Genomic DNA, 26,127 nt, shown 5'->3' on the forward strand with positions numbered 1-26,127 from the left:
AGATACACACAGGCAGGAAGAGATGAAAAAAGAGAGAGGGAGCGATAGAGAGAGCAAGAGAGACAGAAAGAGAGATGAGTGGTGTTGGGGGCACTGAGTTTATTCTTTGCATCTCTGTATTGCAGCACCTTTCATTCTCTTTCTCTCTCACGAACACAGACGGCTGGTTCATAGTAAATGTGCAAGAGTGATATGCATGTAGACGAGTGTAATTATTTTATGAAGTGTTGTGAATGTGTGTTTAGTGTTTAAATCGTCTATTATGAGAGAGCTGGACATGACGAGTTTGATAGGGATAGTTCATCCAAAAATTTGTTAATTCTCATGTCGTTCCAAACCTTACATGGAACACAAAAGAAGATGTTCTGAAGAAAGTTTTTGTCCATACAATAGAAGTCAGAGGGATTTAAACTACGCTGGACCACATTGATTTTCACTGAATGGAAACCCGCCCATTTTCAAAATATCTTCTTATGTCATACAGATTTGGAACGTCATGGGTACATTATGATAGAATTTAATATTTTGAGTGAACTGTCCCTTTAAATCACACAGTCGCATAAGGTAACATAAGCAAGTGTTCTGTCATCATATACTCATTACTGTCAGTGTGCTACTTTACCTCTCACCGTTTTATTTATTAGCTATTATACTGGGGAAGTGTTATTTTAGTATTGTTTATATACTATTATACTGTATATATTTTAAAATTTAGTAATTTTGTTATGTGCTTTTCTCTTTTTTATTAGTTTTATATGTTTCCAAGTAGCTTTATTTTTGTTTTTAAGCTCTAATATTTATAGATCTAATATATATAATCTACTTTTTGTCAGCTTTATTTCAGCTGATAAAGTCATTATTTTTGTCTCAGTATTTTTCTTTTGATTTCCAGTCTGTATATTCAAACATAAAACTAAATACCTAAGCAAAATAACGCAAGTTGACATAAGCACCTAGTAAAAAAAGTTTATATATTTAAATATTTAAAATAGAATTATTTCATACTAAGTATAGTTCAAATCTATTATCATATTTACTGACAAATCGCTCAAGAGATTTACTGATATAATACTTAATATTAAGAAATGCACATTTCTTAATATTAAGCTTAAAATGTGTTTTAATGTCACGTTTGATGAGCATTGTGTGATATTTGAAGTGTACCTGGAGTATACTTGCAGTAGTTTCACTTTAGCACAATCAATATACTTCAGTATATCTTTTGTTGGACTTCAGCACTATGTAAATTTAATTAAAATTAGTTGTTCCAATTTAGCAGACTTTATAAGTATACCCATTTAGTATGCAAAATGTTCAATTGCAGGGTATTTTTATTAAGCAAATATGTAAATGTAAATGTAGTATACTTGGCATGAAATAAAACAAATACATTTTAGTCTATTTGTTTTTCACTATGGACAATCTTGTTGGTGGACTGTGTTGATCACTAACAAAACTTCAACCAGCAGCATGGTCTTTCTGAAGTCCATCTCAAATCCACCTGATTCGTTTCACCTAAGTCAAATAACTGAAGTTTTGTCAATAAATCTGACCTTGCAGCTCTTGAACTATCCAGCAGAAGTCGAACTCAATTAGTAAGAGCAGTCTGTGGTTTGGGCACCTACATTCAGAATCTATAGTCTGTGGATTTGATGAGGCTGGAATTCATCATTCGTCAGTTTGTTGCAAATGTTTCGGTGCATTTGCAGTCTGCCTAACGTGATTTACACTAGTACATGTTACTGTTTCAACATCCTTATTGGATGCTACTAAATAAGGTCTGTATAATACCTTGAGAAAGTTCTTACAAATTTCTTATTGATCTCAATTAACGTGTTCAGCATCTCACCATCATCCTGCAGACCAACATTTGATTCTGGCAGTGAAACCTAATCAGTTTGAGAGTCAATGGAAAAGCGTTTACAGAGATTAAAGCAGAGATAAATAGGGAAAAAATCAATCAAAGGTTAACCAGTGGTGTCAGAGATGTTTCCACAAGCGAGTGAAACGAGGAAGTCGAGGCATATAAATCCATTCTGAGGATGTGTAGCAACAGCCAAACCATTTTAAAATCAGAATAACACAGTTTTTATTACATCAACATCCTGCTCAAAATGCAAACAGATGGCCATTAAGTGCATTTACATGCATTTTAAAAGTTTGAATTCAATCAAACTAAAAAGCAATTTAAAAGCAACGATTTAATCTGTCTGACTGAAATCATACCAGTCTGGTTTTTGTAAAGTTAGACTTCGGTCCAAGAAAAGACCAGTCTTCGTCCAGCATGTATAGCTATTAATTAGACAACAACTGGCCTCGGCCGTGTGTTTCAAAAGACAGATGTAACAAGCGATGTGTATTTAATCCTTCAAATATTCAATTACTCATTGTGTCATGTATACAGACAGATTATAACAGTTCATGTAAACATATTATTGAATAATCCGGTCTGAGATCAGATGTGCTGCTTTGATTGTTCAGTATTTATCCTTAAATGTGTGACCCGGATCAGCAGTTTTTGGCTGTGGAGACGGACACGAGATCAGGAGCAGAAGGGGCCCATCTGCCTGTTTACAAAAGCATTTTGTGCCCTGGAGTGTGTGTGTTTGTAAGTTTATGTAAGTGAACGTGCATGTTTGTGAACAAATTTGGCTGCCAAAATAGCAGCAGCTCGGCTGAGAGAGTTATTTGAATATCTGTAGTTTGGCAAGAATATGTTTATAATGTGCATTCTGTGGACGTGTGTGTGTGTGCCGTTTTGCAGTGGGTTCAATGCAGAGCTTGAATCTTGCTCAACTGACAACATTTTTAAATAAACATTAAAAAAGCATCTGTATGTCAGTAGATGTAAATCAGTGATGGTAGCTAATTTGGTTGCTTTTAAATTATGATTTCACTGGAGCAGAGCAGTGTTTGGTATTATTTATATATTATAATAATGTTTATTATTGTAAGATTATAGTATAGTTTGTATTAGCTTTTTTTTTTTTTTTTTTCGTTTACTTAAAGGATTAGTTCACCCAAAAATAAAAATTAGCCAATGTTTTATTCACCTTCAATGTATTCTAGGTGTATATGACTTTCTTCTTTCAGATGAATCCAACCGGAGTTATATTAAACATTTTACAAATAAAGTGCATCCATCCATATTAAAACGTGCCTCATAGGGCTCTGGGGGGTGAATAATGGCCTCCTGTAGCGAATCCATGCATTTTTGTAAAAAAACTAAAAATATAAAAAAAAGATATAAACAGTTTTGTGTAACTTCCACTAACTGTCATACGCTCGTTCACAAGAGACTGCCATTCCGGGCGGATGACGTAGGACGTAGGCATAGCATATGCACATATGAGTCTCGTAAAAAACAACGTTTGTTTACAGGAGCAAAGGAAGCAAAGTTTCCTTACTTTACCAAACTTACTTTACCTCTGTTTACCCCTCTTGGCTTATATCGAAATCCTCTGATATCTTTCTTTACAAATCCTTGTTTTGTACTTCTAATTTGTGGCTGGCGTTTTGTTTTGTTCTCCATCGCCCTCATCACCACCGCATGCGCGACGCATGTGTCTTATACATTACGGAACAGCTTCCGCCTACAACAGTTAGCAGAAGTGAAGGAAAGGCGTTTATAACATTTTAAATATGGATATTTTTCTTACAAAAACACATCGATTCGCTACAGGAGGCCTTTATTCACCCCCCAGAGCCGTGTGAGGCACGTTGTAATATATGGATGAATGTGCTTTATTTGACTACTTTTGGACTGTTGAACAAAAACACCCGCCCATGCCATTATAAAGCTTGGAAGAGCAAGACATTTTTTTTAATATAACTCATACACACCTAGGATGGCATAGGTGTCATACACACCTAGGATGCTTTGAGAGTGGGTAAAACAGACACATTTTTGGGTAAACTAACTCTTTAATGTAACAAACTATAATGTTTTTAATCACTGTAGCAACTGTTTTCAACATACCTAAATCCCAAACCATAATCGCAGATTTTTAGGGAGGCTGAGATGAAAGACAGAGTGCTGAAATCTTCCTAAATTTTTCTGAACAAGCGTTTACCTAAAACAAAAGCATCACGCGACTGATGATGTGTCATGAGTACATTTGATTGGATCGAGCTCTGTGTGCGTCAGAGATGATGTTGCGGTTCTGCAGAAGGTGTCAGTGGAATTGGCTACGATCTGACCGACCCGTGTGTTTGCTTCAAGCTGTTTAACCACGTTTGTATGAAGCTGGGACACCTGAGAGGACAGCGGTGTGACCGCAGCGAGATGAGGTCCCACCGGGATACTGATGTTTGTGTGTTTGACCAGATTCACCTTGACTCACCGCAGTCCAGCTACTGATACTGTACCAATGGAGAGAGAGGAACAGGATGATCGTACAGGAGGAGTATAAAGGTGTAAAAAATGGTCAAGGGATACAGATGCAGTTAAAAAAGAACAGGAGGTTGGGTGCAGATGTCCTGTGGTGTAATTGCGTAATGCTTAAATAAAGATAAAAGCTGTGGAAAATAACACAGGTGAGAGAGAAGTACACTGGGGTTTACTGCTCTCAGTTGTAGTAATAAAACCACACACACATACAACCACAATCTCACAAACTCAAAAGAGCATTCCAGCAGAGCTGGGTAGATTACTTACAAATTGTAATCTGTTAGTGATTCCTAATTACATGACAAAAATTGTAGTTAGTAAGGGAATCCATTACATTACACATTTTAGGTAACATAGACTACTTTTCGATTACTTTTAGAATACTTTTGACCTAGGTTTTTTCACAATTTAAATAGGATAATCTTGTACCATATTGACATAAAAATACAAAGAGTAAGAAATAGAATCCATATGTTATCAACAACATGAAGTGCATTAAACATTATATTATGTCAAAGTTTGTGAAGGAACTGCAGGGGGTTTATGAGTTCAAAGAAAAGCTAATAATTAATTAAATCATAAAAATGTTAAATTAAAACAAATGATTCTAAAATGAATCGAAATAAAGCACATACTGAAACTTACTTAACTTAAACTTACCTGCATGTCATGTGACCATAACCAACGTCAGAGCACCATTAAAATATTTATTTTATTACCCAGCTCTGCATACTAGCAAACTATTCTTACTATTCCTGCAATATATACAGTAGTATAAAACAAAGTCATATGAATTTGGTGTGCATAGACTGTATGGACAACCTACTACATTTTCAAGATTTGCAGTACACTGTTCATATTACTGTATCCTACAATGCAGTGAGCTCAACAATGCTTTCCATTTCAAGTTTGACAAACCGAAACAAACTATAACCTTGATATTTAACATCTGCCAAAGGACATTTTGATTTTTAGTACAACTGTTTAATAAGAAGAAGAAATGTTTCTAGAGCACCAAATCAGAATATGAGAATTATTTCTTTAGGATTTTTTTTTTCTCAAAACTGTATTCAAATGACAGTTACTTTAAACTTTAATAATATTTCACAATCTTGCTGCTTTTACTGTATTTTTAATCAAATAAATGCTGTCTAGGGGAGATTTCTTTCAAAAACATTTAAAAAATCTTACCAACCCAAACTTTTGAACATTAGTTTAAAAGTACTGCAGCATTTTAAGATTCAGTATGCAGTCAGCTAGCATTCCATTTAGGATGTATTGACACATACTTTCTCTCTCTTTCTCTTTTCACACATTCAGATGAAGGTGACGATAGGTAAAGATATGTCCTCTAGCTGACACTCGCAGCCTACATGTTCCAGCATACAAACTTTAGCTGTAAACACTCAAGTTTTTTAGATTTATATTTGACAGTGGGGCAATAAAAATAAACTTAATTCAAGATATATTCAGGTTTTTGTTTACCATTTTGTTTAGGATAAATTTTATTCAGAATGCAGGTTTAAATACAGATCAAGAATATGAATTTTGCAGTGTTCAGTCAGCGTTCGGTCACACGTCTTCTCTTATTAACCAAAGTTGGATCTCGGAGGCTGGTAGGTGCAACAAACCGCATTTTCACTCCAGAGTCCATCTGTTTAAAGCTGGATATTTGTTTTTATGAGCACTAGTTCAGAGCAGCAGGAGCTATCACTGCAGAATCATTAATTAATTTGTTGCCATGGGCAACTAATATCAGGAGTAAACACAAACACCACACAGAAGTGATGATTGTTTGGTGACATTAGCACCAGCATCAACCAGCTGGGGCCGAAAAGGATCCGTGGGAGACAGAAGGATAGCTGCGGGTGTGCGCTTGCATGTGTGTCTGTGAGTGTGTGTTGGCTTGTGCGTGTGCATCAGTATGTATGAAGTGTTGCTGCTGCAGTCATGTGACTGTCAAACCATCCATTTCATGTCTCTGAATGAGTCACTAATGATGATTAAACTGAAGCCCAAAGACAAAAACAACAGACATTTATCCCAGTTTATTCAATGCAGCACAAGCAAAGTTTTGATCCCGTCACACACACACGCACAGAAACATATGCACAGCCCCAAGCAGCAGCAGCTGGTGGTGGTGTGGAGTGAAATCATTATTCAGTATGACAGTAGCAGATTCATTACCAACAGTTAAGATGACAGTGGTCAATGACCAAATGCATTAAACAGAAACATTGAGAGGAAGAGACGTTTATTTCTGTCAGTCACAGACTCTTTCTCTTCCTCTGTGCATTTCTTCTTGCTCTCTTTTAGATTTGGATAGAAAAGAATAGAAGAGAATACATTGGCATATGACTAAAACAATCCTAGCTTTTCATCCTTATTCTTTATTAATAAAAATGTCTGTCCTAACCAGCAATGTTGCCTCACCCACAGTTAAATCCAGGGATCCAGGGACCATCAGACCAGATGTCAAAAATGTCAAATAATTTAATATAATAATAATAATAATAGCAAGAATATGCTAAATGTATAAAATATTATTGAATGTTATTATTATAATAATTATTATTCTAAAATAAGTTTAATTTACCTAATTTGACATTTATTTTTGTTTCATTCTAAATAATGCTTGGAAATCATAAGACTAATACAACTATTTTATTCTACTGACAGCTGTAGATTTACCTTTTTAGGTCTTCAGGTTTTTAAATGTATATTTAATCTTAGTGTGATCTGAAAGTAAATTCTTTCCAGACAATGTGACCCTGTCTGTGAAATCCAGGCTAAAGTCTCAAAATCTAATTATGAGAAAGCAAGCATCAAAGTTTGATTTCAACCATCAATTTCACTATGATTTTAATCTTTGACATGGCCTTACTCAGTCAAAAGGTATTAAACATCACACATGGATACGACAAGATTGATTCCTTATGAAAGTCTTTAAAACAATATTTTAAGAGGTGCTATATACAAACTTTTAGTTAGTTTTTATTTTACTTGCATACAGTAAAAAAACAGAACCTGTAACCTGTAAAAGCGAGCACTTTGGCAGCAATGAATGAAGTCTTTAAATGTATTCATTATGCTGTCTTTCCATGTCGTGAGACTAATCTGTCAGACATCTGCTCTTAACTACTCCATGTGCTTGAGTGACAAATAACCTTCTGAAACCTTCACGATTCAGTGTGTGGATCAGCTAGACTTAACAGAGAGACAGAAACCCAGACGCGAAGCGATTACAGTCGAAAACAGCACAGGAGAGAGCAAAGTCATAAGTTACAGCACACACAGACACAGACACAACTCTCTCCGGGGAAAACGCGAGTGTCTGTATGTAAGCGGGACAATACTGTGATTGTCATATTTAAGATGATCACACAGCTGTGTAACTTTAGCACGGTCATTTGCACATAGCGGCATAAAAAACATCATCATCATCAGCAGCAGCAGCATCATTCATTCATTCTCTATGTAGTTTTAATGAGCTTTTTATGACAATGAACACACAGATTCTCTCCATACAAACATTATGGGTTAATGAATACTCTCCTATATGACTTCCAAGAGACTCAATATATCAGCTTATGGGAATTTCAGCAGGAAACAATGATCATTCCCCATGCTGAGAAGAAGGATGGCAATTTGTACACCTGTCATAAGCACTCTCTATACAGCATACAATCAGGGTCGGCGCTACAGGAGGGCATCCAGAGGCATTGCTCCCTCAGCAATACCATCCAAAATGTCATATTTGACCAAACTGTTATGTCTTTCTCGTGCGTTTTACTCTATTTAATAGCCACAATGTGAAACTCGTCTATAAAAAGAATGCATCAGTAAATTATTTGTGAAAGAATTTGTTTTGAGCAGTGGCGGATCCTGGCATATGCGATATACAGAGCGATCTATGCAGTATCGTTCTCTGGGGAGACCAGGGGTGCACATATACAGCTTTGAGATAAATATTCAGGCAGTTTGACAGGACTGAAAATGAATTGTGACCTAGTGGGTATCTTTCTCTGAGCAACTCCCTAGGCTTTAGTTCACTGCCCCCTCACTTCGGCTGCTATGTGTCTGTTCCATAGAAATAGGATAAGTGCTCACGAAAAAAAAAGAGCCTCTTTACCTGCTAGAAGCCTAAAATGGAAGAGAGATGATGAAAGCGGCATATAGTACAGGTCAAGGTTATCATAAAATTGTTCCCTGACAAAAAGGGAATTGAACTTGAAACCTTTATCAGTCTGTAGTGACATTCACACCACTATATCAGCAAGCAGCAATGTGACTTTATTGATAATCCTTTGTAATTTTGTAATTCCTAATTGCATTTATTAATCTTATTCCTATGTATTTAGCTAGCAAGACAGTAGTTTAGTTGGAACTTAGGTACAAATAATAAAAAATAAAATAAAGAAAATTAAGTGTGGGTTTTTTAAAATTTTTGGGTGCCAACTCTGCATACATTTTACAACACAGAATAATTAATAGTTTCAAATCTCTGAACTCAGAGTTGATCATCAAAGTTGATAGCATACTTCGAGTTTTCGGAGTGGTATTTTCTGAGATTTCAAAGGTCAGATGTTCCTTTGACTGTCACTTTCCTCCCATGACCTTTCATTAAAGTGGAGAGCTTGACCTAACACCTGTAATCTTTCCTCATACCTTCTGTCAACAGCTTTAAACCAGCAGAAAACACAAACAAAGGCAGGGCAAATCGGTATAAAACCCTCCGAAACCCAGACTTCTATGACCGGTAACCACTAGATCAACTGAAATTGGCACTGTTGAAATAAATGCACGGGTAATGGATTTAATGCTCTTTTTAGTGGATGCAGGATAACAATACCTTCCTTCATTGATGCTCCCATTATATGTCATCAGATCTGATCGCTAATGGGGGAAGTGTGTGTTTATGGAAGGCTGATGGGATGAAACGGCAGCAATTTGGCCATCATAGAAACTCTAAACCTCCCAGAACACAGAGCCTTTGAATGAAGAGAGGCAAAAGCCCAAACAAACAAATGAATCTTTATCTTTCTTTTTACTCATTTGAATTTCATAGATTCTCTCTGTGCTGCATGATGAAATGCACCACATGAAAATTGTACAGATAAAGAGAGGCTGCTATTGACTTAATTTTATTTATTTATTTTTTTAGAGATGGATTTGAGGATATGAATGTAGCATCTAGAGAGCTCAAGGTTAGAACTTACTGTGCGTGGGGGAAAAAAAGAGCTAGAGAGAATTGATTGGATTGGATACTTGAGTTTTTTTTACTTTTGTTATTGCTTTAAAGTATCAGTTCTCCCAAAAATTAAACTTCTGTCATTATTTTCTTAAACCCATATGAGTTTCTTTTTTTCTATGGAATACATTCTGAAAAATTGTGCAGATTGATTTTTTCCCCCATGCAGTTACAACGAATGGGCACTGGAACTCTGAAGCTTCAAAAAGGACACAAAACAACATGAAAGTATCATAAAAGTGGTTCATACTACTTGTGTGCTCTGTTGCAAGTCTACTGAAGCCATACTGTCTGATTAGTCATTGTTAAAGGGATACTCCACCCCAAAATTTACCCCCTTACCTCCATGACGTTCCAAACCCGTCATTGTTTTTCTTCTTTTTAGTTTTATACGGTATAAAAAAGACGTCCACATATTTTAGTAAGCCTATAACTTTTATACTCTGTCACGGATATCACAGAGCGTGAGAATGAAAAATAATATTTGAAAAATAATAAATAAAATAGAACCCATTTTTTCATGAAGTTCAGAACAAACAAAATTGTAATTAGTAGATTTTTATTTCCAAAACGAATCAAACTAATAAAAAATAAACACAGTTTACATACCAAACTTGTTCATTCAAAACTAGTAGTGCAGGCTATTCAAACTTTAAGCAACGATGGCGTTGTTTAAAATCACAGTATAATATAATTAGTGTAAGCCTATGAAACACACCTATATATCTCACAATTACAGTCTAATTTACATTTAATACTAGCTTTAATGACAGCCCCACTTTGCGCATGCACATTAAAATCCAATACTGTGAATGCGAGTCAAACATCCACTACGTATTGGATCTGATCCAGTATGTCATCGTGCTACAGGCTGCAGCGAAGACCTCTTGATTAAAACAGTGACATCTGCTGACGGACACCGTGCTGTCACGGGAACATCCCAGCTTCAGGTGATGAGGAAATTACATCTCTCCCTTTGCCAAGTGCATTCCAAACGACTACATAATGGCACGCACGTGCCCTGTTCACTCCAAAGTCCCCACTCCAAGGGGATAGGGATGATCACTTCCATTTGGAATTTTCCCCGTGAACGTTTCAGTTCGGTACACGTACCGTTACACCCCTATTGTTAAGTATTGAATGTTGTAGACCTGCCTTTTCATTAATTGAAAAGAATTGCTATTTTTATGTTTTTGAGGTCTCTTATGCTCACCATAGCTGCATTTATTTGATATAAAAAACAAGCAACAATGGACATTTTGAAATATTATTTAAAATTAAGCTTTCTATTTTAAAATTTATTCCTATGATGGAAAAGATGATGTCACATGATTCTTCAGAAATCATTAGAATATGCTGATTTAGTGCATATTATAATAACAAGAAATATTCTTGTTATTATCAATGTTTAAAACAGTTGTGAAACATAACAGTCTCCTGACCGTTCCTCTGTCCATGGCCTAAAGTTTCCCACTCACATTTTTTTTTTGCACACACACACACACACACACACACACACACACACACACACACACACACACACACACACACATATATATATATATATATATACAAACATAGGCTATATTTCCAATTAAACACGCTCACATGGCATCTACTGCAGTGCATGATGTTGAGAATTTCACATCTCCATGTACTGCATAGCAGATCAAATGCATTAGAAAGTCTCCTTTGTGCAACTGGAAGTCGATTTTTACTGATTTTTGTACTGTGCTGCTCCAACACAACCCCTGACAGCAAACGTCATGAGACAAACAGCTATTCTGAACTCAGTGACCCCCCATGCACACACAGAGACATATGTTGCCTTACTGATCCAAAACGCTTCGGTTTGACACCCTGCAGCTGTGGGTGATTATCATCATTCACCCTTGCTAATGGATTCAACCTCATTCCTCTTTCTGTCCCTTATCCTCTTCTCCCTCATCCTTTGTTCTCTTTAATAAATGCTTCTGATCAGTATCGACAGAGCATGTTCACCTACTAACAGAGCAATAGAAGCCGTGTTGATGCGAGAGAGAGTCAGACATGTATTGGGACAAAATGGTGAGTCTGGATCTATTCATACGAGGGCGTGAATTTTGAGTGTCATGTTAATTAAAGCTTGTGGTGACAACTGAAAGCCCTCATTAGCAGGGTGATTTTCTTCACATCAACATTACCGTGCAGAATGCATAGGCCCGTAACATCGGGAGCATATCTTAACCAGTAACTACTACTGCAAGGCAAGAGGCTAAAAAGGTACCAATACACATAATTAGAGAGAGAGAGGGGGAATGAACGTTATATTTCAGGTGTATCTCTAGTTGTAAAGCACACTAGAGATTTGTGTTTTTCTTTAAAGGTCATTTAGAATATGCTACTCCACCTAAAGGTCAAAACCATCTTATTACCGCAAATAAATAAATAAATCAATAAACAAACATCCATTCTCTCTCTATTTGCCTCTGTAAATCCCCAATCCCCCAGAAGCCTCCTGTTTTTACAGAAGAAACAAGTGTAAAAGCTCAAAGTGATTTCAAAACAGACTCTTCCCTCATTCGGTCAAAATCTCTCTCTCTCTCTCTCTCTCTCTCTCTCTCTCTCACGGCATTAAAATGCAGATAAAACCCTGTCTGGTCTGGCGTGGTTGTTCCAGCACTGTGTTCAGGGCCAGATTAACAAATAGACCATGATGCAACTGAATCAGTGCTTGGAAAATTTATGCAACACAAAATCTGATGTTTCACTGCAGGACACGCAACATAGGGTTCGCAGTCATTTGGTCTCATTCACTCATACGCCAAAGGTTAATCCCGTAGCAAAGACAAATCACAAAAGAGATGGTATTAATATCTCAGTTGTTTCTCCTAGATAGCAATGTGATTATATGGTGAGCAAATGGAGATCCAAGAGTTTCCTGCTTCTCAGATTTTTTGTTTCCAGAGGAATACATTTATTTTTTAGATAAATAAAAAATAAATAAAAAACATAGACATCAGCAAACAAAGTTTGCAATCAAAAGATGGAGATTTCAAATATTTATCAAAATCTTCATATCTGAAGTAGACTTCACATTGATTTTTATTCCACTGTACTCTCATTGTATCTCATTATTGTATTTTTTTTCTCTTCTAAGGAATTTTAGGAGACTTTGAGTTTTCAGTAATGTTTGTATGTAAATATCAGCTTTGTCTTTGTTTCTCCTAAACTTGCACTGATATTTCTCGCTGATATTACTACGCTGATAATTATTTACATTTGAGCTAATATCCCATAAATTCAAATATAAAATGCTATACAATTTTGTCTAGTTAAAAAAAAAAACTAAAATCAATGGTTTAACATGAATTTAGGCATCACAACATCTTAATTCACAGTATGATTTTTTTTTCTTTTATATATTTGCAAAAAATTACATTTACCAGTGTTGTTAAATTATTAGTGCTTTAAAGATTAACTTTACATGAGTGTTAGATGGCAGTAAAGGTAATCTAATTAATTAAATATCCACTATACCAATAAAATAAATAAAATATAATCTAATATTGACCAATATCCAGTATGGTACAGATATAGCTTATCATGCATCCCTAAAATAAGTAAGAGCAATAAAAATTTCCCTCACTCTGTCTTTCCTCTTGCACTCTTTTGTTTTACTTCAAGTCTTATCCAGCCGTCTTGCCACGAGAAAACACAGAGACATGAAATTCAACAGTAGAGCAGCTAAATTAAATGTTACTGGTGTAAACAATACAGAGGAGGAAGAAAACACTTCATACAGGTGACAGAGAAGAACTGTTAACCATTCACACACAATATAGGCTGGATATTTCTGATTAAGCTCTTTGATTATTGCTCTAATGAGGACTAGTTTTCCTAGCTGACATGCTAGTGTTCTTAGGGCAGCGGGTCTGTGTTTTACATAGTAATGCAATGTCTCAGTCTCACCAGAGAAGCAGAACTGCAGTGCTGTATTTCGCTCTGACAAAGTGAGGTGGAGACCCCGGTAACGTGCACATCAGTGTGAACGAATCAATGAATAAAATAAGCACCAGGCGTGTAAAACATACTGCTGCATTGGTCAAGAGCACAGACAGGAAGCCTCAGAATCAACAGGTGTGTTATGGTGGGATACAAACCTGAACATACTGAACATACAATCAACTGTGAAAAACTGCTGGGATGTGAAAATGAACCCTTATATTTGGATTGAACTGAATGGGAAACACTCCCACACACAGGCAGTGAGACGCATGACGTCAGCAGGGTTGGAAATGTCATAGTGGTTTACATTGTTCAGCACATGTACCTGAGAACATTAGTCACAGTGACACACACTTCTACAGCGTGATTTATTGATGATAAGAGTCTCTCTCGCTCTCATCTCAGGTCAAGTCTCAGATGCGGGTGGAGACTGGATCTCTGGTGCGAATGTAGTAATGTGTAATGAGATCTGCGGTACTCTGAAATCCATGTAAAACTAGCCAATGCATTAATACAACAATAAGGACAATATTTAGGGTTATAGTTCAACATAATGCCCACAATGACCTGTTAAGAGATTCGGTCATGCACATATACACAGATAACTCTCAAACAAAAGCATAAATAAGTAATTACGTGTCTAACCATTTGTAATTCTACCTCAGAAAAAGACAGTCACCTGAACACAGACCCAACTGTATTCATCAAGGACCAAACCAGTTGGCAATGTAACATTCACGAGTTACTGTCCACAATAAGTGAAGTCCTTAATCTTGTTGTTTTGGGGTCACAGACCTCACAGACAGGTGCTTCAGCCAATGATCAGCCATCTAAACAGGAAGTCAAAGACCGTTTTGACTTCAGCTCTGGTTTCAAAGCCACAGTGACACAGCAGCTACATACAGTACATATGAAAGTAGCTGTAGCAGCATATATATAGCAGATTACTCAAGTCATACGCCATATAATCACTCAAAATAATCACCTAAATTAGTCCTCCACATTCTCTTAAAACCAACTGTGTCAAACGTCTACACGTATCAGTCATGAACATACAAATAAATGGCCTGTCATTTATGAGGGGCAGGGTTGAAGTAAATGGGGCTATACAGCTCTGCAGTTGCCTTCTGTTGTTAATGTGTGGGAGAAACACTGAAAGATGTTCCTCTGCTTGCTTCACACACGCTTAAATATTAATTGGTGCATAATAGGGATGAATAAAGTCTAGCCTGGGGCAGCGAGTTAAATCCAAACCTACCGCTGCTTCAGGCAGGCATGACTGCAGTCAGCAACCATGGTCATTAGGGTTAGATGCTAATAGTAGTTAACTCGGAAAAGAAAGAAAATCCACAAGCTGCAGGGAAACAGCTTCTCTTTCGATGAGGTGTAATGTTATACTGTAAACAGATGTGTTTGTTTAAGTTGCACTTTGGTGGTTTAAAAGACCTTGTATATGGGGCTACTTAAAGGGATAGTTCACCCAAAAAGGGAAATTCTGTCATCATTTACTCACCCACATGATGCTCCAAACCTGTATGACTTACTTTATTCTGCGTAACACAAATGAAGAATGTCAACACTGGGACCCTATTAACTTTCACTGTGTGACCTAAAACATTCTTAAAATATCTTCTCCTGTGTTGTGCAGTCATACAGATTTGGAATGACATGAGGGTGAGTAAACAATGGCAGAATTTTAATTCCACTGTTAGAAAGTTGTGCAAAAATTGTACCCTTAGGGGTACAACAGTTTGTTACTGAGGAAGTTCCCTTAAATGGACAACTTTGTACCTTATCTACTCCTAAAAGGTGCATATTAGTGCCTTCTAGAGTAGTTATATGTACCCCTAAAGTTCTATTTTGAACCCTTTAGGGGTAAATAAGGTACAAAGTAGTCCCTTTAATGTGGCAAGCTTCTGTACCCCTGAAGGTACAGTTTCTGCAAACAGTGATGAATGAAAATCCCTTTAAGACTTACCCTCTGAAATGTATGAGGGGTGTGGCTTGATGTGCATTCAGGGTTAAAAAGTGTAAAAAATATGCAGAGAAATTCTTTCGGAGACAAAATGACTCACCCCAGCGTTGTCATGGTTACAATGGTGTACCAGAAGGAGGCCGGGATGCTGGTGAACTTGCTGGACGAGGAGCCTTTCTCAGCGTAGAACATGACTGTGGCAAAGATGATGATGGCCATGGTGAGGGAGAAGAGGAGGAAGCCAAGCTCGGATGCGCAGCTCTTCAGCGTGTAGCCAAGGATCCGGAGACCCTGGGAGTGGCGGGAGAATTTAAAGATCCGGAAGACGCGGAACACCCGTAGTGTGACGAAGGCTCCGCTTACGTCCTCGTTGTTGGTCATGACGAGCCCAATGTAATATGGCAAGATGGCCACCACGTCGATAATGCTCATCACGCTTCTCATAAAGCGGTACCTGCTGGGCGCCGCGAACAGTCGCATCAAATACTCCACCGTAAAGATCATTACGCAAGCCGTGTCCATGCAGAAAAATGCCTCGGTGTAGCGCTCACCGCAAGGTACATCTCTCTGGTTCGGCATATAACCACAAGGAACCGTCTCAACCACGTTGGTAATGACAGATATGGCGATGAAGAATCCGGTTACATAGTAGAAAACCAGCGCCATGGTGCTAGTGTGCGGGTTCTCGAAGGCCCTCCACATGGTCTCGCGGAAAGTCATGTTGGGGAGTTTGCTGTCTTTGTTGTCCTCAAGGTCGTCCATAAGACGCTCCATGTTCTCCCTCTTGCGGTCCTTGTACTCTTCGTAACAGCAGTCACTGATGATTTCGGGAATGATTCCAAAGAACGCCAGCTCCTCGTCGTAAGCAGAGATGCACTCGTAGCGTGGGTAGTGCAGCTTCCCTGTGCGGTAGAAGTTAAGAATACTTCTGAACAAATCCGGATCTCGGTCAAAGAAATACTCCCTAGTTTCCTCATTGAAGAAGAATTCTTTTTCGGAGCTCCCCAGGAGCGTATCAGGGTAACGGTCTAGTGTGTTGCGCCAGGTCTGAAAGCGTCGGCCGCTGACGTTGAGGATAATAAGCTCGTCCTGATGCTTGTTCTTATTGGTCGGTGCGACGGGCATGGGCAGGTTGGCCACGGGCATCCATCCTATGGCCGCCGCCCGAGCAAAGGGGAGCCAGGCTGCCACTCCACCAGCCATGGGGACTCCGGCTGGGGTCGAGGGGACCAGATCAAACACCTTCACAACCAGCTTGACATTAGATTAGACCCCATCTACATAGAGAGAGACAGGAAGATGGGAAGATAGGAGCGAGTGAGAGGTTGGCAAATGTGGGAGGACAGGAAGAGGAGAGAGTTCCAGTGGGAGAGAGTGAGACAGATGTGAAATGGGAGTGAAAAGACGGCAATAGCGAACAGGATGCCAGCAGAATAGAGAGGCAGAGGTAAAAGGGAAGCAATCATGTAGAGTACAGTAAAAAGAAGTACAGAATAACAAAAACGCAAGGCATGGACAGGGAAGAACGGGCAGAAAATGGTAGACTGTATCAGACCTCAAACCTTAAGCCTATTATTTAGAATGACTCTTTCTCTCTCAAAGCAAAGTACAAAACAGATAAAACAGCAAAACAAGACAGTTGTCCATTTTTATCATTTATAGCCCATATTTTACATTAAAGGGAGCAGATGAATCAATGCAAATATTCTGACACTCATATACTGTATTCTAACATACTGTGACACTGCACTAATAGTATAGTTTTAAAGACAATTGAATAATAACATCTGTTTTACCAGACAGGTTTTACCACGTTTGTTTTTACAGTAACAGCACATATACAACATTATAGAACACATGCATCATGACAATTCGAAAAGAAAGATGATTTTAAAACTATTCTCAGCTCATGTAAGAGAGACTCCAAAGGGTGAGAGACGGTTTGTGCTCCAGACACAGAGCCCTTCAGCAACTGCAGTTAGAAAAAGATGCGAACCTGTTGAGCTTAATGCAAAACAATACAACGCCACGAAATATCGGTCGCTAAACACAGACAGTGCTGTAGTTCGTACTTTACGAGCATCAAGATTTGCACTGTTAACACTTCAACTGCGGTTATCCACAGCTGCGCCTTAATAAATATTGTATAATATGAACAAGGCTAAACAATATTATTATTATAATCGTAATTATTATTATTATTATTATTGTAATTGTTATTATTAATAATTGTCCAAATGGTAAAACACAGCAAACTCGTTTTCAACAGTTTTTTTTTTGTTACTTACCCATGAAAAATCTTTTAACTTTTCATTCATTCAGCTACATTTATGACATTTCTTCCTGACATCACTTCGAAAGTGTTCGCAGGTAAAATAATTAAACCCAGGTAAAAGAATAAAACAATAAGGGACTAACCAGCGTGATTGGAGCCACGGGAAATAATAGTTTAGTTTCTTATTTGGGTCCCTCAGTCACATCCTTCGCTGTTTAATGATCCATTTGCTCGGACGGACAGAAATGCCGCACCGACCGCTCGCGCGCTCGAAGTGACTTCCCGCAGGATGCTCGGCTGATGGATAGAGGTGGTAGTCTTTTCCCAACCTCTTTCTTTCTCTTTCTCTCTCTCTCTTCTCTACATATATCAGCACACTCCCTTTCTCTCGCCCCGAGGTCTCTCCGTTGCCAGATCTCGCGCTCTCTAGTTAGGCGCTGCGCGCGCGATCCGTGTTCTTGGAGCAGAGAGAGCGCGAGACGCACAGAGGCAGTATATGCTCACTTTCGCGCCACTCACACTGTTTGACAGCGCGCTGATTTCACCTTACTTTATAGTGGGCTCACCCTGCTTGCCGCAGCTTTGTTACCTGAAACCAATATAGAAATGGGGACGAGGTAACTGATTTGCAAAGTCATAGGCAGCCCAGGTTTTAGCCATCCATATTCTAAGATGACATTCAAAACATCCTGTACGACTTCTCATTCTCATATCGATTCGTAATGCTAAATTTAAATAAAGTTTAAATCGGAAAATATTAACGCAGATGTAGCCTATCAGAAGTAGGCTAAACTATCAGGATAAAAAAAGGTTTGTGTGTGTGTGTGCGCGTCATGATTCACATAATGTTTATCTGTCTTAATCTTTTGTGTGATGCAAGACATTGATGCAACAAATTCCTAAAATGATGTGTGTGTGTGTGTGTGTGTGTGTGTTGAGAGAAACGTGTAAATGTTGTAGGCTAAATCCATTCAAAGTATTATTTGAAGGGCTCGTAAATCGTCCAAGTCATGTTATAGATACAACTTTAAATGTAATAATGATAATGTTCATGTGAGTGTTATTATGGTGGTCTCGCTCAGCCAGACCTTTCACTAGACTGCAAAAGGTCGGGTCGATAGCTTATTTTAGCCAAGAACCGCCCACTTAGACAGAAAGAGCTGTTTGACTGATGTGTAAAGCAATCAATCACAGTTCGTTTTGCTTATACATGTTAGGTACGGGGCTATTTGAACTATTTTGTAACGCAATTACAGGCTGATATTGAAAATAAATATTTAAATAATGACGCAGCTGTTTAAGAAATAGCGGAAAATGTGTAAACACTATGTATAATATAGTACAAAAATAAGTAAACAATTCATAAAACAAACCATTCTGTCTAGTTACTTGCTAAATGCCTCAAAACTCTGATTATCTTTTAAAGATTTGATGTCGCTGTCTTGACAAACTTTGGAAAATCCAGTGATTATTTTGCTTGTAACCTGAAAGAATAGTGCTGTGGGCATTCATAATTATCCTTCTGTTTTCATTTAATAGCAATTAATTTGTGTTTTTGGACCAAAATCTTAACCAGTCCTGCAAATTAATGAGCAAACACAAAGCCATATGTACTGCTGTTCTCCAGGCCCAAAATCAGGCCACTGGAATTTCATTTCTGGTCTCTTCATATTGTGTACGTGTGAATTATTTATATCCCTCTTTTCTTCTCCTGTAACGTCCTTCAAATGTGGCTCAGCGGATGAATCCTCAGCAGTTATCGGCTTTGGAAATCCTTGATGGATTTAGTGTGCTGGCGTGCCTTGTGATGGAAGCGTGTTGTTGAGTGTGGAGCGGGTTCTGATATGTGTAAACACAGATTCGCTGCTTCAGTAAGCAATATAAAGCCTAATTAACTCTGCTGGGACTCAGCTCTCAAAGTGGGCCTGAAGGTTCTAAAGAATACCAATAAACTCAGATCAGTGGTGACAGTGTAAAAATGCACCCTAAATGCATACTTTTTCAGTTGAGTGAACAGCGGTGCTTTTTGTAAAAGCATTCACTTACCTTTAACACTGGTGAAGAAATACAACTCAACTCCACAAAATTCCTTCGTTATACACTTATTCGTTCCTGAAGTAATTATAAAGCCTGTAGTCTAGTGTAACTTATTTCAGACAGACACAAGAAGGCACTATTGGAGAAATAGTTTTGCCTGAAGGCCCCTCTAAAATATTCTGTCAAAGAAAATAGACTGATCAATAGCATCCAACAATGTGTTACAATCACAGGCACAGAAACAGGTCCACTGTCTGCAGTTTGAAGGAAACCATTAATCAATTTAACTACAGCTGTTTCAGTGATTTGACGGGGAGCAAAACCAGACTGCAGTAATTCACTTAATTACAGGCTGTGTAAATGATCGTGGTAATATAATTTAATGTTTTAATGTAAATAGTAAATGTAAGGTTAAGTGATGGGTGCAGCTTGGGTGTGACCGATGTTTTAGCTTCCTCTGAAGATGTATAGTCAGGCACTTTCTGAGAGTCCAGGTCTCCAGCAGGAGGTTTTAAGGAAGTAAGGTGAGCAAACTCGGTTCAGTTGTCTCCTCTAACCTCGCTGTGGACATACCAGGGGCCTGTCGTAGACAGATCGGTCACTTTTAGTGCTCTGCTGAGAGTGACACATCAGAGCAATGGAGTGCAGTTCAGTTGTGATTCATGCTGATGTGCATTTAGCTCTGAGTCACAAATTCTGATTTTTACATCACAGTGGCCAAAGTGAGACACAAATAATGCCCTCAAAAGTGCAGTGAGAAATTGGTGCACTAGTGTGTGTGTTTTTTCTTACATTGTGGGGAACAAATGTCTCTGCAATGATAGAAAATGTGTGTGTGTATGTGTGTGTGTGTGTGTGTGTATATATATAAATTACCAGCCCTAATATATATATATATATATATATATATATATATTAGGGCTGGTAATTTAACACGTTAATTAAATTAATTTATTACGGTGAAAAATAAAGCGTTAAAATTCTTAACGCATTTAACGCACTTGCTCCACCCCAGACTTATGTGGGTCATCTCACATTTCATACAGCTGATTGATGACAAATATGAGGCAGGGCAACAACTCATTATGTGATGGAGCCTAGAGAACATAATTAAAATGTCCCTAAAATTCAAGATATATGGGGCAAAAATGCCTCTTTTGGAGTTTTTGTCTCGTATTTACATCACATAGTTAAGCAATATAACACGAGCTATATGCTAAGTGCAATATCACGCAAGTGCAAATGTGATAGGCTACATATCTTATACAACAGTTCAGTAAGAAAGAAGTTAATATTGTGTTATTTTAGACACAATGTTGTCTGTTTTGCTCAATTTTGTCAACGAAAATATAAAGACAAAGCAGAACTGTTAGTCTCCGAGCAACACACAGCAACATTTAATTTCTTAATGAACGTTTTGAACGGATTAGGTGAACCATTTTGGCGCATTGAACCATTGGCCATAACCGCGTTAGATTTGAAGCGCAGAGATCGATCGGTGTGTGACATCAAAGTACCGCAGGAGTGATTCAAAAGCATCAGGAGCCGTCCGCTCTATAGCTCTAGCGGTACTTTGATGTCACACACAGATCGGTCTGATGGTGATGGTCCACTTCAAGTGATTCAATGGACCATTCATAAAGAACCATTTTCTTCACTCCTGAATGAATCAGCCATTTAAATGATTCTAAAGAATGAATAAATGACTCGGTGACTTAATCACTGTTTGATGCTTTACACAACAATCACTTTAAATGATCTTTTGGGAGTAATTTCTCAGCCAAATTTGATATGCAATTAATTTGCGATTAATTAGATTAATTAATCGCCACATCATGTAATTAATTAGCTAAAAAATTAATCGCTTACCAGCCCTAATATATATATATCTTCCCAAGAGTGCTCGATTCATTCATTTTATGATGCCTTCATAGCCTTTTTGGATCTTTTAAGTTTTGGTTACCTGGATTTTCAATGGAGGGACAGAAACCTCTCAGGTTTCATTAAAATATCTTAGTTTGTGTGTCAAAGATTAATCCAAGTCATATGGAATGACATGTAGGTGATTACAAGATGAATTTCCATTTTTGGCTGAACTATAACTTTAATAAATGTACTAAATAATGTTTTTATTAAAACAAAAGTATTTGTGAATATGCGGTAGGATAAAGGATATAAAATATAATTAGCTCAGTATAAAAATCAGTCTAAATCAATTGAAAGTCTCCTCTATGGTATAAAAACAAGTGTGTGTTCTTAAAGCGAGGAGTGGAGCGGATATCCATCAAAATAGCTAAATCTGTTTTGAAATGCCATGCCTTTTACAGTATATGGCAACTTTCAAGCACTAGACCCTAACATTTTATTTGGAAATTTCCATAAAGGTTGCTTAGTTCAGTATAAAAACAGTTCAGCATGATAACTTATTCCCTCTCACAGATCTGCATTATGGCAGTATTTCTCAAGCTATTTTTTGTCTTATGTAACCCCATAACCCCATCTGTAAATCTCAAGTAGGTCTGTATAGACAGAACGCCAGAAATATGTTCCTCTCATACTGGATATCCTTCGACATGATTATTAATATCATTAAAAAGTCCATTATTACAATGATTTACTAAAACAGTTGATACTGCAGGTACAGAATAACAGGCTCATCGAGTATGTTTCTTTCTGTTTAATGAGACACCTGTGCTTGTTTGCCAAAGATTTGACTTTTCTAGCACAGAAAAACTAGGCCTATCAAAACTTTTCAATTATATTAAAATCAAATACAATTAAGTTGTAATTTCTGGTTTTATAGGCTTTTTTTTGTTTGTTTTTAAGATCTGTAAAATATTTTTGAATGAATTCTGTTAGGCTTACAGTACCAAAGATGCACTTATTTGATGATGGGAATTGCAGTACAGTAATATTTTGAAATATCATAACTGTTTTCTATTTTAATGTTGTAAAATGTAATTTATTACTGTGATGGCAAAGCTGAATTTTCAGAAGCCATTACTTCAGTCTTCAGTGTCACATGATCCTTCTGTTGCTCAAGAAACATTTCTTATTGTTACCAATTTTAATAACAGTTGTGCTGCTTATATTTTTATGGAAACCATGGTACATGTTTTTCCAGGATTCTTCGATGAATATAAAATTCAAAAGAACAGCATTCATTAGAAATAGATTTATTTTTTAACATTAAAATAATAATAATATAAATCCAAATATTTGAATGGTATGGTGTAAGTGACGCTTATTTTTATCCATCAGTCCATATACACTCACCTAAAGGATTATTAGGAACACCATACTAATACTGTGTTTGACCCCCTTTCGCCTTCAGAACTGCCTTAATTCTACGTGGCATTGATTCAACAAGGTGCTGAAAGCATTCTTTAGAAATGTTGGCCCATATTGATAGGATAGCATCTTGCAGTTGATGGAGATTTGTGGGATGCACATCCAGGGCACGAAGCTCCCGTTCCACCACATCCCAAAGATGCTCTATTGGGTTGAGATCTGGTGACTGTGGGGGCCATTTTAGTACAGTGAACTCATTGTCATGTTCAAGAAACCAATTTGAAATGATTCGAGCTTTGTGACATGGTGCATTATCCTGCTGGAAGTAGCCATCAGAGGATGGGTACATGGTGGTCATAAAGGGATGGACATGGTCAGAAACAATGCTCAGGTAGGCCGTGGCATTTAACCGATGCCCAATTGGCACTAAGGGGCCTAAAATGTGCCAAGAAAACATCCCCCACACCATTACACCACCACCACCAGCCTGCACAGTGGTAACAAGGCATGATGGATCCATGTTCTCATCCTGTTTACGCCAAATTCTGACTCTACCATCTGAATGTCTCAACAGAAATCGAGACTCATCAGACTAGGCAACATTTTTCCAGTCTTCAACCGTCCAATTTTGGTGAGCTCGTGCAAATTGTAGCCTCTTTTTCCTATTTGTAGTGGAGATGAGTGGTACCCGGTGGGGTCTTCTGCTGTTGTAGTCCATCCGCCTCAAGGTTGTGCGTGTTGTGGATTCACAAATGCTTTGCTGCATACCTCGGTTGTAACGAGTGGTTATTTCAGTCAAAGTTGCTCTTCTATCAGCTTGAATCAGTCGGCCCATTCTCCTCTGACCTCTAGCATCAACAAGGCATTTTCGCCCAAAAGACCTGCCGCATACTGGATGTTTTTCCCTTTTCACACCATTCTTTGTAAACCCTAGAAATGGTTGTGAAAATCCCAGTAACTGAGCAGATTGTGAAATACTCAGACCGGCCCGTCTGGCACCAACACAATCACCTTTCTTTCCCATTCTGACATTCAGTTTGGAGTTCAGGAGATTGTCTTTACCAGGACCACACCCCTAAATGCATTGAAGCAACTGCCATGTGATTGGTTGATTAGATAATTGCATTAATGAGAAATTGAACAGGTGTTGCTAATAATCCTTTAGGTGAGTGTATACATGCTTGTATGGACCCCATTGGTGGCATTAAATGATTTCATATATTCATATAAATGGTTATGTTAGCCATGAATTGTTGTGTCACATTGTATCTTTTTTTTTATACATGCCATGTTTCCACATTGCTTAAGTCAGAATAACTTCTGTGTGACCTCCAGGCTGTAATCTGTGTTTCTCAGCAGAGATCTAGGGACATAAAACTTTGATCATATGCAGCTGTATTAATAGGTGCGTATGTGCTGTGAGTCTCTCTGATGACTGAAGTACAGTGATGTTCCCCGCCGTGAGGCTGAATAAATATGCTGCAGGGAGACTATAGGAGCCACAGCTGTGGCGAGTCTATTAAAGGTTACTGTATTAAAGGCCCAAAGGCACTGCATAAGTGTGTAGATTAGCGTGCGATCAAGGGTGTGTGTGTTTCTCCGCGTACACGTGTTGATGTACGTCAGCGCAAAAAAACTGTTTTGGCACCCAGGTGCACGTAGTACGCGGCGCCCCCTCTCTTTCCAGACCACACACGTGCATGTATACACATATACGGTGCATTAACCTCTTGAACAGCATAACAGTATGCTGAGGACCCTTTGCTGGCTGTCTTACTCTATAAGGGGAGAGAGCAGAGGCAGAACTGGCCCTCTGTAAACACACATATCACTCTTGACATACGAAATGGAAAATTTTGTCCTGTCATACTGGCAATAAGCTGACCCGACATTACCTTGAGTTCATGAGCCTCAAAGCTCCATAAACAGCAGCACCGGCAGCACCACACAGACTTCCTCTCTTAAAACATCAGATATGTAAACTATTCAGAACTGCTGATGACCAATGTAAGTTGAATTCCCAATAAGACAATTCAGGGCAATTCAGTGAAACCCCTCATGACATAAGTCACAAGCTTATGTAGTATCCATGACAACAAACCAGACACTGGGTTCGCAAATGTTTATTTTCTTGCTCTGTGTTGTTTTAGAATCCAATTCACTCAAGGAATTATGCAAATCGGGTCATGGCACAAACAGACCCAAAATATCATTAATGAATGTAATTTAGATGCTGCAATTCTTAAATAAATAAAACAACAATTATTTTAAATAAAAATACATTTAATGATGATGGTGATAATATGTTTATATTTATTTATATACTATCTGCTTTCTGAGTTTTGTGAATGTGGCATATTCTATAAAAAAGCCTAATTTGCATTGAAGTGATGTGTTTGCACTAAAAAGTATGACAATGACTTATTTCCTCATTGTGCAGCACTATTTTTGTGTATTTTAGAGCCTGGTTAAATTGAATATTGGGTGTTTAAAGATTTTGTTTGTTTTTCTTGTTTTTAGAAAATATTACTTTTTCAAATGCTGTTCTTTTGAACTTTATTTTTAGCAAATAATCCTCCAAAAAGTATCATGGTTTTAACAAATTTATAATAATTTTGAGCACTAAGTCAGCATATGAGAATGATTTCTGAAGGGTCATGTGACACTGTGACTGCTAAAAATTCAGCTGTGCTGTCACAGGAATAAATTACATTTAGGAATATATTATAGGAATATATATTGACAGTGCAAACTGTCATTTTAAATGTAATAAATGTAACAATATTTCACAATATCACCGGTTTTATTGTATGTTATGTTAAAGCTGTGTTTTCATTTTCCTCCTGTTTTCTCATGTTTCCACTCACTGTCCAAAAATGTACATGTACATTTAGGGCATTAACCAGGCTCTTTTCTTTTAA

The 26,127-nt window shown here is 37.7% G+C and overlaps 1 protein-coding gene across 1 annotated transcript in view; it reads right to left on the reverse strand.

Annotated features, from left to right (window-relative positions):
• The window catches only part of kcnd3 (potassium voltage-gated channel, Shal-related subfamily, member 3), a gene marked incomplete at its 3' end in the record, with an annotated part of 99,566 nt that extends 82,745 nt beyond the window's left edge, over positions 1-16,821 (reverse strand). The window contains exon 1 of the mRNA XM_079384793.1: positions 15,704-16,821. Coding sequence (XP_079240919.1) covers positions 15,704-16,806 — 1,103 coding nt within the window. The 5' untranslated portion in view covers positions 16,807-16,821. The remainder of the gene's footprint in view (positions 1-15,703) is intronic.
• Positions 16,822-26,127: the final 9,306 nt, after the last annotated feature.

Source organism: Barbus barbus (genome assembly GCF_936440315.1).
Source record: "Barbus barbus genome assembly, chromosome: 29".
Lineage (NCBI taxonomy): Eukaryota > Metazoa > Chordata > Actinopteri > Cypriniformes > Cyprinidae > Barbus > Barbus barbus.